The sequence below is a fragment of the Pleurodeles waltl genome, chromosome 8, assembly GCF_031143425.1.
Source record: "Pleurodeles waltl isolate 20211129_DDA chromosome 8, aPleWal1.hap1.20221129, whole genome shotgun sequence".
In the NCBI taxonomy this organism is placed as follows: Eukaryota; Metazoa; Chordata; class Amphibia; order Caudata; family Salamandridae; genus Pleurodeles; species Pleurodeles waltl.
Window position 1 is genome coordinate 789914598 of NC_090447.1, and position 14254 is coordinate 789928851.

General features: G+C 42.9%; 1 protein-coding gene across 3 annotated transcripts in view; it reads right to left on the reverse strand.

Moving 5' to 3' along the window:
• CTPS2 (CTP synthase 2) overlaps nucleotides 1-14254 on the reverse strand; it is a 1490982-nt gene that overhangs the window by 975888 nt on the left and 500840 nt on the right. For all 3 annotated transcript variants that reach the window (XM_069205035.1, XM_069205036.1, XM_069205034.1), the window contains one exon: nucleotides 12521-12604. In XM_069205035.1, coding sequence (XP_069061136.1) covers nucleotides 12521-12604 — 84 coding nt within the window. The remainder of the gene's footprint in view (nucleotides 1-12520; nucleotides 12605-14254) is intronic.

Genomic DNA, 14254 nt, shown 5'->3' on the forward strand with positions numbered 1-14254 from the left:
GTTCAGGCTGGACTGTTCCCATGGGGAACAGGGTCAAGACTGATTTGCATATGGCTGAGCCCAAACTGGGGTGCCGTGGTGGGCACAAAAACGATGGATTAAACCCAGATCCTTGTGACTGGGGGTGAATGTTTGCACTGTTCAGCATTCCGTCCATCATCTGTTCTTTTTGCTTTTGTTGCCCTAAGTGAGAAGGGTATGCCCACACATGTGTCCCGTGCTCACTGTGCCACTGGATTCAAGCTAGCCTGGTTGATGAAGAGTGATACCCTGAAGCCAGTCCCAGGATGCTTGTTTCTGGTCCAGGGACTACCTGGCTTGGCAGTTCGGGGTGAACTGTTCCCATGATGAGCAGGAACACAACTGATTTGTTTATGGCTGGGTCCAAATGGGGGTGGTGTGGTGGCCAAAAAAATAATAGATTGCACCAAGGTTTTTGTGAGTGGAGGTGAATGTTTGCATTGTTTAGCATTCCGTCCATTATCTGCTCTTTTTGCTTTTAACATGATTCCCAGCAATGACATTGATAGCTGCTGAACAGCATACCTTAGTTGTACATTCAACTCTGTGACTTGATTTCCATACTCCATGTAAAGAGTTTTAAGTCTAGGTTGGTAGTGATTGTACTGCTGATGGCATCTGATATTGTGTGGTTATGGACATGACTGTTCACCTATGCAACCTAGTGTACAGTCAGGCATGCTTGATGGCACAAATCAGAGCTGTACAATGCATAATGGTGTCTTCGAAGGAACACAGTATGTGAGTAAGCAAGGGACATTGACATGTATCTGAATGCACTGCATGTGCATCGACTCAGCTATATGACTTTCCAAACCAGGTGAGTACATTTATAGTTTGGGATCTTTAATTTATGGCCATTATTAATGGGCACACGGCTATAGCTGTGTTTTGCCTGGGATGCAGGTTTGAGTGAGCAATAGCTGTGCTGTCATTGCAATGTACTGTTCCACACTAGTACTATCAAGATTATGTAGATGGTAAATTAGTTATACGTGCATGACATGATATTTTGTGCACATTTCAGGTTTTCACATTGATGGGATGGTGCATTCTGGGAGTTGTAGTGATATGATTAGCCAGTAGTTCACATGCCATTTCCAAGGACTGTGAGGCCAGATGAGTTCAGTAGAGATGTGGCATGCCAGAGAGGGGTATTAGGTGATTTGGACAGAGGTGTAGTGGACGGATGTTAATTGGGGTGGGTTTAGGTGGTGAGGGAGCATAAAGGACTGCAGAATTGTGTGCCATGAATGTTGGGGGTACTCACCAGAATCTACTCGCCCAGGTATTCCTGTCAGGCCCTCAGGATGCAGGGTGTTCAAGACCTTCTCCTCCCATGATGTGAAAGTAGGGGGAGGAGGTGAGGGCCCACTGCTAGTCTTCTGTACGGCTAGCTGGTGCCTGGATGCCATGGAATGCACCTTCCCCCGTAGTTCGTTCTACCTCTTCCTGATGTCCTCCCTTGTGCGTGGATGACTGCCTACAGAACTGACCCCATCTGCTATTCTTTGCCACAACTCTATTTTCCTGGCAATAGATGTTTGTTGGACTTGTGCTCCGAACAGGTGTGGCTCTACCCTTACAATTTCATCCACCATGACCCTCAACTCATCATCAGTGAAATGTGGGTGTTTTTGTGGAGACATGGTGGTGGTTGTGGAGATGGTGTGCGGGGGTGTTGTAAGTGAAAAGGTGCAGTGCTTGGTAAATAGTGAGGTGTAGATGATGTGATGTGAGTGGGTGACGGTGCTAGCGGATTGTGTGTGCTAGTGATGTGTATAATGTGAATGTTGTGCTGATGTGGGGTGCGTGCTGAGTCAAATGTGTATGTGTGCCTTAGGCGTAAAAGAGCAAAATCTATCTTTTTTGACTTCTCGGTGTATGTGAATGGCGTTCTGGATACAAAGGATTGTGGGTTCTGTAGGGGTGTGTTTTACAGTACAGTGAGTAGGTATGTTGGGTGTGTGTCAGGTGCGGGGTATTGAAACTATCCAATGTGGTGTTGTGGTCTGACTGAAGTGAGTTAAGTCTGCTGCAGTTCGCAACCCCAATGGTTTTTTCCATCTGGGTAGAACTTCTTGACTGTCTTGAATTATGGATCGTATTTGATGGCAGGATTTTTGTCAGGCTGGAGGTGTTGGTGGTGGAACCGCCTCTTTTCCGTCCTGCAGTGTCCTGGCGGTTTCTGAAATTTGGCTGTCTTTTGGCAGTGTTGATAGTGTGGCTCGTAATACGGTGGTCATATGACCACCAACTTTGTGGTATTTTGACGGCCACCACTGTGGCGGGCTTATCATCAGACAGCCAAACTCATAATGAAGCCCTTGTTGTTCAAACCACAGAGGAGCTTCAGGGACTAAGGTGGGTCTTCCAGGGATATGTTCTGGCCCCAATCCTTGTTTGTTTATATATCAATTGAATGAATACTTACATTTCATGTTCAGTTGAATTAGCAAACACACCGTTAAAACTCTCCTATTTGCAGATTATGCTGTCTTCACCGGTGAACCCCTAATGGGCTTGACCAGTTTGCTTAATGGGTTTGCTGACTTCTATCAAGATCTTCCTATCAACAAAGAAAAAATGTAATGCATAGAGTATCATCCGCACAAATCATTTAATCAGTCCATTAACCTAAATGGGGAATGGTTGGAGAGTTTCTTCTTTTGGTTATTTAGTGATATGTTTAAGTCCATAAAGCGTACCTGTGACCCAACAAACCAGAGTGATAAAATGATTCTCTTCCTAGTTTCATAGTAGTCTCCATGGCTCAAAGTCCATTAGGCCAAGGCTGTTAAGAAACCTCTCTAAAGTACAGACTTCTGTGGAAATTACAATCTGTCACCTTTGGCTAAGACCTCTCTCTTTTATTTGTTAACTCCAAAAGCCACCTTCACTCATTTCAGCCCACTCATATTTTGGGTAAGAATTTGTGATTATCTGACTGTTACAGATCACAAACAGAAGCTTATTTGATGCTCTGGGAGAAGCGGGTGCCATGTATCTGTACAGGTATAAATATGTGCGTGAGGAGAGGGAGAGCTAAGGCCGGTGTGGAACTCAATGAAGCAGAGGCAGCAGAAGGAGCTCAGAGCAGAGCTTGCCTGAGGAGGAGCAATGCAAGCAGCCTTTCTGACTTAAGCTTGCTCTTCCTGTGGCACTACTGTGGGTTTGTAGGTAAAAAGGAAAGCCGTTTTGGAAGATAGTGAGCAATACCACCACGAGGCCAAAATGAGCGAGCTTCTGTTTTGTTCAAGAAACAGAATCTGGTACGTCTCCAAAAGAAAACAAGTTCCAGGCAATCAAGGTAAGTAAGATTTTTTGGTGCCCAAGTCTGTTGCCCATAGCACAGGCAATTAGTGATGGCTCTGTGAACCATGATGCTGCAGGAATATTGTTAACCCATGGAGATACTTTACCAATATCTATATTTCAGTACATGCAGCAACTGAATAAATGTATTGAAATTAAAAGATTCTTGATGAAAAGGGTAAAAAATCAAACAGGTAATCAAACAGGACAGAAAGAGAAGGAAATTGATAATCTATAGTGATGAGTCATAACTTTTGAAAAGGACATTGATGACACCAGAACTGACTATCATAGCAATACTGACTAGTGCACAATTGCCTTATTGACCCTTATAGAATTCAAAATTAAGTTTATTGAGTAAGCAGGCAGGGCTCACTTACTTAGGATTGTGGGATTGCCTCCCCCCACCCATACCTAGATATGGTCACTGAGATACAACACTTCTTCGAAACAGAGGTTCTTGGCACTACCTACACTAAACCTAGCCCCCCCCGCTCGCGAAGTTATGAATGTCACAAGTCTTGGCAGAAAGGGCCACTTTGGGGATGTAGTCCAGCACTGGTATATTACTTGTGGACCTCTCGAACTGCAGGAAGAAGAGAACCTTAATGAAAGCAGGTGCAAAGAAGGACTACCTCCCTGTGTCTGGGTCAAGAGTTCAGCCTTTCTCGACATCAGCAAGTTTATTCTACAGAGACAGCAAAAGTTACTAGCAGTCACAAAAACAACAATAAAACCAGAGGTTGAGAAGACTCCTTGTGGTTTCCCATGGAAACTGAGTGCGAAGTTTCATGGCAGCAAGTATAGTTTTTTTTTCAATTTGAGATGGCACATAGCTTCTTGCAATGCAACTTGGACAAGTACAACGCAAAAGGACCCTGAGTAGAGGTGCTCTCCCCTTCTACCACCCTTTCTTGTTTTTGTTTATGTGATTGTGATTTCCTTATGAGTTATTTTTCTTCGATTTGTAGGGTGAAGAGTGGGTAAGATGAGGCTTTGAAGCTCTTCTATAAGGTTGTTTTTGCAGAGATACACAGTCAGTTGCCTTGTGTCAAAGCAATTCCAAATGTTGCTCTCCTTTCTTCTTCTCTCACAACTAACTGCAGGTTTGGGGCCACCTGGTAACCTGTATTTGTATGTTGGGAATGCAGATAATAGAGAACTCCACACTATAAAAGGGCAACACTGCAATGCTTTTTTCCATTGCATCTCCTGTCTTTCCAGTCAAGTGTAAAATATTTGTGATATTGCTTGCCTGCTCCGATTAACATAATTAAATCCAAATATGTTCATGAAACCCTGGCGATTCAGTTTATAAAGTATTTTTTCCCATCTGTTAATGATCATTAAGTCAAGCAGGTAAAAAGTGCCAAGAAATTTGATATTGTTAAATCCGGATGTTAGACATTCCATTGTAAACAATTTAACTTGGGGCTTTGAGAGCTATCGGGATTTGATTAACCCTCGTGCCTCAGGTACTAGTGTACAGCCCTTTTTTAACATGTGGAACAGATCATGTTTAAACCCCCACAAAGTCTTTCCACAGAAGGTATCTAGGCCAAATTTGCCTCCTTTCCCCCTAGTGCTGGGGATGGTAAAGGTAACCAGGGTTTGTGATTTCCCCTGGAGGTGCCTCTGAAAATAACCAAAACGGGTCAAGATGTCGTTCCCAGCTTTCAAAGGCAGATAGAGTGGGGAAACAAACATACTTTTCACTGCAGTTTTTGCAATTTTCTAACTCGTGGTCAATATTTCCTATTTTTGTGGTTTCTACATAGTTGCAATTTGTGGGGGAAAGAGCTTGAAACACATGAACGAGCTCAGAAAGTTAGATATCTGAATTCAGCAAGGGGTCACCTGTTTAGATAGGTTTTCGTTTTCCTAAATAAACTAACTGGTGAAATGTAAGAAGCAGTGAAAGTATGAAAGGTTTAAAAAAAACGATAGGCAGAAAAAAAAATCTTTGTCAATGTTTACACTGACGGCCAGTGTACTAAAATATTATACTGTACCAGTTGCAAAGATAAATAGTGTTTGTAGGTTAACCAAAAACAGGCATTAACCAGAATCAAAGGTCGAGCCAAGGCTTACAATGATTTTTCATTGTGTAAAACCATCAATCAACGCGTGAGGTAAAATCTAATTAATAAAAAAAATATTATAGGGAAAGCAGTGTATCTTTGAAAAGTTCTAAAAAATCTGACCACTTACATTCATCCGTCCAGTCACACTTACAACCATCCAGCAATGAAACCACTCCCATCCAAATACAAATCCACTATCAGATACGCCCACAGCCATCCATCCATTCATTCTGGTATACATCTACAGAGCCATTAATCCATGCTTTCCACCAACATCCACCTGTGTGTCTATGTACCAATGTGATGTGATACTGTGTTTGTGTATATGCACCTAGGTACTGTCCTTATCCATACGGGCGCCTCTATGTCCGATTTCTGTGCATCCAAAAATATGACACAGCAACATTCAGCCATTTAAAAAAAAAACATAGGCACCTAAAACAAGTCTGACCAAAGGACTTTGCCTATTTTTTGTTAAGTGCTTTTTTTGTCCTGACCGAGTGACATCAGGGTGAGAATCGTAGCGGAGAACGACGACAAGCAGGACAAGAGTCTAATAGAGTAACCACTTTCAATTTCTATTTTTACCTATACCAAATAACAACATATTTAATAAATTAAATATACACAGCCTATAGTATTCCTAATATTACCTGTTTAAAAACAAGCAATGTATAAGGAAAGATTGGAACTTACAGAACATAAACACATGCAAAAAGAGATACATATATCAGTGGCAAATTTGAATAATTGTAGAACCAGTTGTATATTTGATGTATAGCAATACTGAGTGTCATAGGTAATATGTAGATTTTATATATCAAATCAAGAGGATGCTTTTTAAACTGTAAGCTATGCAGACTGTACATCTAATGATTTAATGCAGCCAACATTGGTTAGAAGGCATGCCTTGGGGATTAGTAATTACTGGCAGAGATTCTGAGTGGCATGAGATGTGCTCGGACGTTGGACTGGATTCATGCATTATTGGGTTCCAGTACTTTTTAATATTCATAAGTGATTTAGAAATGAATGTGAAGAGCAATATTTCATGACCGTTTCTGATACACAAAGCATTCGCCGATATTACAAAGTAATATTGATGCGTTTGCTGTTTTCAGCCGACTGAACCATAAATAGCAATACAGTTTAGTTGGTGATGGAGTATTTAGTCATCAATATTCTTCAAAGTAGGTTAGATATAATAATATATTATGCCGGGGCTAGGCAAAGACTGGCAGAATTTTATGATTACCTCACTTACATAAACACCCAAGGAAATTTTAGATCATAGTAACACCTAGACTGAAAAGATAACTGCATAATATTTTGGAAATGTGGATATTATGTAGCCATTCAATAACACAATAGTATCGCCAATCATAATGTTTTGCTTTATTATCAATCAGGCTACATTACTTTTGTGCAGAGCTGAGGCTGTGACTGGATGCTGAGGCTCATGGGCTAAGGGCCATATTTATGAAAAATGACGCTAGCGCAGTTTTGTGTTTTTTTTTTAACGCGGGCTAATGACATTCCTTGAAGCCATCCTTGCGCCATATTTATGAAATTAAGCACAATGGTGCTAAGGAATGGCTAGCCTCACAAAAAAAGACGCTGGACTGTGGGGGATGGTGTTAGGTGAAATGGCGCTAGTGGGTCAGAAATGACGTTAGGCTGGTTAGTGGCAAAATTTCTGCAGCTAATAAGCATAGCGTCACTTTTTTTGACGCACAAGCAGCCAAAAAATGACGCTGTCTAAGTATAGACAGGAGTCATTACCACCACCCCGATGCCCACCACAGGGGACCGGTATCCTCTGGGCAAGCCCTACATACCCAGTGCCAGGCCCAGGGCCCCATGTAAGGGGGCCCGATGGCACACCACACACATACACAAACACTTACCTGCAACTTACCTGGGATGTGCTGCCTCCTCCTGTAGTGTCCCTAGGGTGTGGATGGTGATGTTGCTGGGGGCTGGGGTGGGCATCTTTGTGCCCATTCCATGGTGTTTCTCCTTGGAAATGGGCCTACCTGCACTTTAACACCTGGTCTGACCAGGCATTAATTAATGGCGCTAAGAGGGCTAAGGAACATTATTTAGGCCCGCCTCCCACCCGCGCATTGTTTCTGCCCAGGAGTTAAACATGGCGCTGGGGGGCTAGTGGCATTTTTAGGACGGGAACACATACTTTGCATCTTATTGACGCAAGGTGGGTTGACGCATCCTTAAAATGGCGGTAACTTCAATATTTTGATGCAAGACGGGTTTAGCGTCAAAATATAAATATGGAGTTAAGTTAGCACTGATTTACCGCCAAAATAAATGGCGCTAATCTTCCATAAATATGGACCTGAGTGCATTTGATTCCTCTGTGCTTTTGCTCACAGATCAGCAGGGATATCAATTAGGGTGACAACTCTTACCCCTGACTGGCCTGCTGCAACTCCAGGCATAGCCCTTGCCACTCATGGTCTTGTAACCCTGGGACAGGCCTTGCTAGTCATTGTCTCGTGATCCAGGCTCATTCCTTGCTACCCATGGTCTTGTGACCCTGGCACAGCCCTTGCTACCCATGGTCTTGTGTCCCTCCACAAGCCTTGCTACCCATTGTCTTGTGACCTTGGCACATTCATTGCTAACCATGGTCTGGTGACCCTGGCACAGCCCTTGCTACCCACGGTCTTGTGACGTGGGACAGCCATCGGTACCTGTGGTATCGTGACCCTGGCACAACCCTTGCTACTCATGGTCTCGCAGCCCTGGCACAGCCCTTACTACCCATGGTCTTGTGACCCTGGCATAACCCTTGCTACTCATGGTCTCATGACCCTGGCACAGCCATTGCTACCCATGGTCTCATAACCCAGGCATAGCCTTTGCTACCCATGGTCTCATGACAGTGGCACAGCCCTTGCTACCAATGGTCTTGCGACCATGGCACAGCTCTTGGTACCCATGGGCTCACGACCCTGGCAAAACCCTTTCCATCAAAGGTCTTGTGAACCTGGCACAGACCTTGTTCCCCATGGTCTCATGACAGTGGCACATCCCTTCCTAGCAATAGTCTTGCGACACTGGCAGAGCCCTTGCTTCCCATAGTCTCATGACCCTGGCACACCCCTTACTACCCATGGTCTCATGACCCTGGACCAGCCCATGCTACCCATGGTCTCATGATCCTGGCACATTCCTCGCTACCCATGGCCTCATGACAGTGGCACACCCTTCTACCCATGGTCTTGTGACCCTGGCACAGCCCTTGCTACCCATAGTCTCATGACCCTGGCAGAGCCCTTGCTACCCCTGGTCTCATGACCCTGGCACAGCCCTTGCTACCCTTGGTCTCATGACCTTGGCACAGCCCTTGCTACCCATGGTCTCATGACTATGGCACAGCCCTTGCTACTAATGGTCTAATGACCATGGCACAGCCCTTGCTACTAATGGTCTAATGACCATGGCACAGCCCTTGCTACCTCTGGTCTCATGACCCTGGCACAGTCCGTGCTACCCCTGTTCTCATGACCCTGGCACAGCCCTTGCTACACTTGGTCTCATGGCCTTGGCACAGCCCTTGCTACCCATGGTCTCATGACTATGGAACAGCCCTTGCTACCGATGGTCTCCTGATCCTGGCATAGCTCTTGCTATCCTTGGCCTCAAGGGCCATGAAAGCAGCAACAGGAAAAGAAATAAAGAGATTTTACAGCTGTGTGTGCCGTTTTGCTAGACACTCGGCAGCGAATCAGTCTTTGGAGGAGCCAATGTCTAGACTATGGGTCAACCCTTTGATGTCTTCAGAAGTTAAAGGATGTGTGATGTTGCTTCTGCTAACCCTGGCATTGCGGTGGATTGAAGCAGTTATAGATATCTTAATTGATTTATCTTGGGGCTCTAGAAACCACATTATGCTGGACAATGGAAATTGGGATCAACGCCCTGGACTGGTTTTAATCGTATCAAATTGTTTGAGGCATTTGGAAAGATCAAGTACAGTCCCTTTCTGCCTGGGCGAGTTTTGCCTCCTCTGGGCTATGGTGTATGGCCCTAGCCTGGCTCTTCACCTGTAGGTACCCAGAGCCGCTAAGGCTAATGTCAAGTATATTAAGTCATAAATACTACCATCGGTAATACCAAATGCATGTGTGGCATCTTTACTTCATTGTTTTATTTTTGGAACCTCGCCACTTTGTGACGTTTTTACAGTAAATGACATATTTATAAAAACAATATTTTGCATATTTTCAAAAAGGAAGAGCCCCACATTTATCTAATGGCTATATTGGTAAGGTAACTCTAACAAAATGTGACCTGGACAATTCATTTTTTTATTTTCTGGGGTTTTAATAAAACTGACTCCTTAGCAGTGAGGCCTCCCACTTTTTAAAGATGGTTTTACACATGAAAGCCCTTCTTCCTCTATAAGGAAGTATTTTTTTAATTTGGAGTGCTTTAGTTTAGAAGTGCTGTATTCTACCAAGGACAAGCCACTTTAAATTGTACATAAAATACAGGGACGTCATCAAAATGGAGAGAACATTCGGTAATCACACCTCTACTTTCTATTTGCGATATATTTTAAACAATTATTGTGCAGAAATCTACAGGCAGAGGAACTACAGTACCATATAGAATCACCTAAATATAGGGCTCTTTCCTACCTGCAATTCAATATGAGTCGCTAAATCCATTTTGTGGTTTGGAAAGGATTTCCAGGCTTGCAAAATGGGTTTAATACATATCTAAACATTTTGCTTTGGCAAATGCTCTTATTGTATGTACTGTAGGGTTTGGAACTGCAAAATGGCTTTGTACATCTGGAACTAAGTTTCATATTCAGCACACAAAATACATCCTTCCCCAGAATCTGTGTCCTGGTTTTGAGTGCCAGATGGGTACAAATGTAGTGGATATCCGTCCACCTTATTACCAACTCATTTTATCCTAATGAACTTATAATAATATAGACTGATCTGTCACACGAGAAGGACTACCAGTCCACCATACTCTAAACCAGGCCCCTACTATCCCTATAACCCTGTCTTCACTGGCACATTAACACTTTATGAACAAATATGAGAGGTATACTTGGTCACAATTCACTTGCACGTTGAAGAAGTTGTAAGTTCGGCTTACCAAACTGTCTGAAGATTCAAACCAGGGTTGCATGCACCACACGTCTATGCATGACCATGCTATACAAAGAATACAGACCTCCCACAGTTGTGACAACTAGAGTGCAGTAGCGTAGCCAGTGTGGCAAGGCTCCTAGAGGAAGAAAGGAAAAGGGCCCACTGGCTGTTGCCTGAAATACTAAATAAAGCAATAATCAGGGGTCGGTAGGACCCTTATGCCTCTGTGCCCCAGTGCCACTGTTTCACCTTCACCAATAAAAGCTACGCCCCAGCTAGCGTGGGTGGTCAGGGGAAAGCAATGTGAAAGAAGTGCACATCTGCACTCTCATAACTATATTAGTCTTGCTTTCTCCACACTTAATTGTGCTGAGTGATCCAAGTATAAGTGGTGCAGTAAGTGTGGGGAAGTGTGCCAAAGAAGGAAGAAAAAACTTGTCATGAAAAATCAGTTTCACTAAGAAAGTATTTTTTTTAATGTACCTAACATTTTAATTTTACTTATGGGACTATAAAAAATACAGAGCCTCCGCACATTTGGGATTACAATATGAGTTAGAAGAACATAAACTGCAGACATCACTGCTGGGGAAAACGGAAATGAGACTGTTTTTGCTACTAAAACTACTGTCTGGATTGCTTTGATGGCAACTCACAAATAACTTTTATTGTGTATCATCAGTTTACTTAAAAGAGCACTCAAAGTAACTTACATTATTAAAAAACTACGTAAGTGCATCTTTATTTGAATTTTTCTGTCTGTCTCCTTTCTCTCCTCACCACTTTAAACACTCTATCATAGCTTATACAGACTACAATTTAAATGAAGTATTTGCTTGTCTTAAATATCCCAGCCCGCAAACAACAAAAAATAAAGCATCAGGGATTTTTCACACAAGTGAGTACCCACAGTTAGACTAATAAAGCATCTAGAAGCTTAAAATAGTAAAATGGGTGCCTGTGGAGGTTTTGTTCTTCAAACTTAACGATCGTTAAGTGTCATCACTGGCTACAGATTTTAGGTCTTGTGCTCAAAGCCATCCGCGCAGCTAAGTTCAACTTAAGTGTGCAAATAAATTACTTTATTGAGGCAAAATTTTACCCACGCTTTACATAAATTTAAAAGGTGAACTGTAGCCCTCGCACATGGGGTTTGTTCACACCAAAACCCTGCCTCTGTGGTAGAATTTTCGTGTGAGCAAATTGAGTTGCAGATGCAGTGCATAATTTGTGGCCATTCCTCGGTGCCTCTACCCCCAGACACCCACCTCCTGATAAAGCTGGTAACGCCACGTTTGTATCAAGCAATTAATTACAAATAGTTTTTCAGGTGGGGAATGCTTGCAAACTGAGTCTTAGCAGAGGCATAGCTTGCATACAAAAAACCTAGCAGGATAGAGAGAGGGAGACGGGTTGAAGCAAAAAAAGCGTCTTGTGGCAGCAGCACACGTTTGATAGTTCCTGGGGTACAATTTCTGCACGAGCCAGCAAACAACATAACCGGAAGGGGAAAACGTATGCAAAACATGCGAAATCTAACAATATGGAATTATGCATCGGTAAAAAAATGCTGAGCTAAATTCGTAGAATCACCACACTTAGCAGATAAATACAAAATAACAGACTATTAGTAGATGTATACCGTACAGTATATTTTTACTACACTAATACATCATCATGATAAAAAACCATCTAAACAACTATGCATGTACTAGAAAAAGGGGCAGAAAACAATAGGTATAGTTTTAGAAAAGGTGGCCGTGGAGGCAACTAGTGCACGCAGTCTTCACCCATCAAGTAACTTAACGGTTGCTGTGATGCCTTATAATATGGACAAGAGAGCCTGCTGATGACATACACTGGACTGGACACAGAGATCATGGCATCTCTATGTTTTCTGTCAAATGGTAGGGATTGTGTTTGTGACAAACACAGCATTTGCAATTGAAATCAGGTACTCACCAGATCTGGAGACAGTCCCAGCCCTCTTAACGCCCGGACACTGTTCTGTGTTGGTTTACTTTTCTGCTCTCCTGTGGCTGTAGGCTAAGGATAAGATATAAAAAAGAAAGCATTTCGTTTCCGAAGAAAAATCACAGTACCTCACTTTATCAATAGCACAAACGTCACTAATTTGTAATATTAAATGAATCACTGATTAAACAACATTGTACAGTGCTCATTACTCCACGCGTTCCACTCCCGAAACTATTAAATCACACGTTCTTATGATAAATGCTTAAAATATGAATATCTCTTGATTTTTAAAAATAACACGTTTTATTTATTCAATTTAATGCATAGCACATTAAATACCAACTCGAGGCATACGGATATATAAAACAGTAATCCACTGTCATTGTGGACAGTGAACATTCGTCACCACGGTGAGGCTCCCGGAGACCGCCAATCTGCACCCTCCCTTGGGTCCTCTCTGTACCGCATACCAAATCACCTCAGACATTGTCAAACTTGAGAGGATACCTATGTCTTCATTCATCCATTTCTTAGCAAGCATGCTCCAGACAACAGAGTGCCATACTGCCAGAACTGGAAATGCAGAGCTGCCCTCGAATCACGCCATACATAACGTACTATTATACCATATCGGGGAAATGTCATCCGCAAACTTTATTCTAAGAAGCATGAGTTTAGCTTCTAGGGACTGCGCTCTATTGCCTATTGAATATAGAGTTCAGACTGCCACCTTCACCATCAATTCAAGAGACAGCCTTATGATGGAAGTTGCCCACCTGACCACAACCCCTGAAACAGATCGTCTCTATCTGACGTTCCCATTTGTTCCACCCTAATGCATGCTTAGTACAACCTATGTAGGGGATTGTGCTGTGCCAGTCTAAAACTGGCCCTGTCAGTCACTTCACAAGGAAATTGCAATACCTCTTCCAATTGCGTATCCTCCATTTCCCACACATCTGCTGACCATCTGCATCTCTACCTACTCAGTTCTCTAACGGTAATAACCGTTACATTTGTATATGTCACCGAGACTACAGTTCTCGATAATGCCTCTGATGACACTGTGTCCTGGGGGGATGGGGGATCAGGGATCTGGGTGTCATCCATTATCTGGCCTCATAGTGCATGCACAAAGCATAGAAACTGAAACACTTCTGTGCCCGCCACTCAAATCAGCTGCGAGTTGGACAAAGGATTATCAAACGTTTGGCCCAAATGTTCCATAAAGTGGAGATTTCGATCACATCTCAGCTGGAAACTCCCTACAGTCTCCCCACTTCCCCCAGTCTCTTTAAAGTTAGTAAAGTTCCGGGCCCCTCTTTAACTGCCCTTCCTGGGTTAAGCTGTCACATTTCCCTGCAAGCCAACCTGCCAGACCCGAGCTATTGCCTCTACTCGCTCAGCAGTATTTCACACATCATGAAAGCAGCACTAGCAGGCCAGCTTTAGGCAGGCTAACGCTAATTAGACTCCTCACAAAAAGGGCAACCCCTAATATATTATTTTAGGTTTGGGAACATGAGGAATAAAACATCAAACTTGAAATGAAGATTCTCGCTCAGCCTACTTTTTTGGTTACTTACCTACTTACTTACATTAATAAGTAGAATTAATGCAACAGTCACTGACCCAAAAACATTACCTCAGATATTTATTTAATTGTTCATACATTGTTGTTATCATTTTCCATATTTTGCTTTTCTAACATTTTTCTTA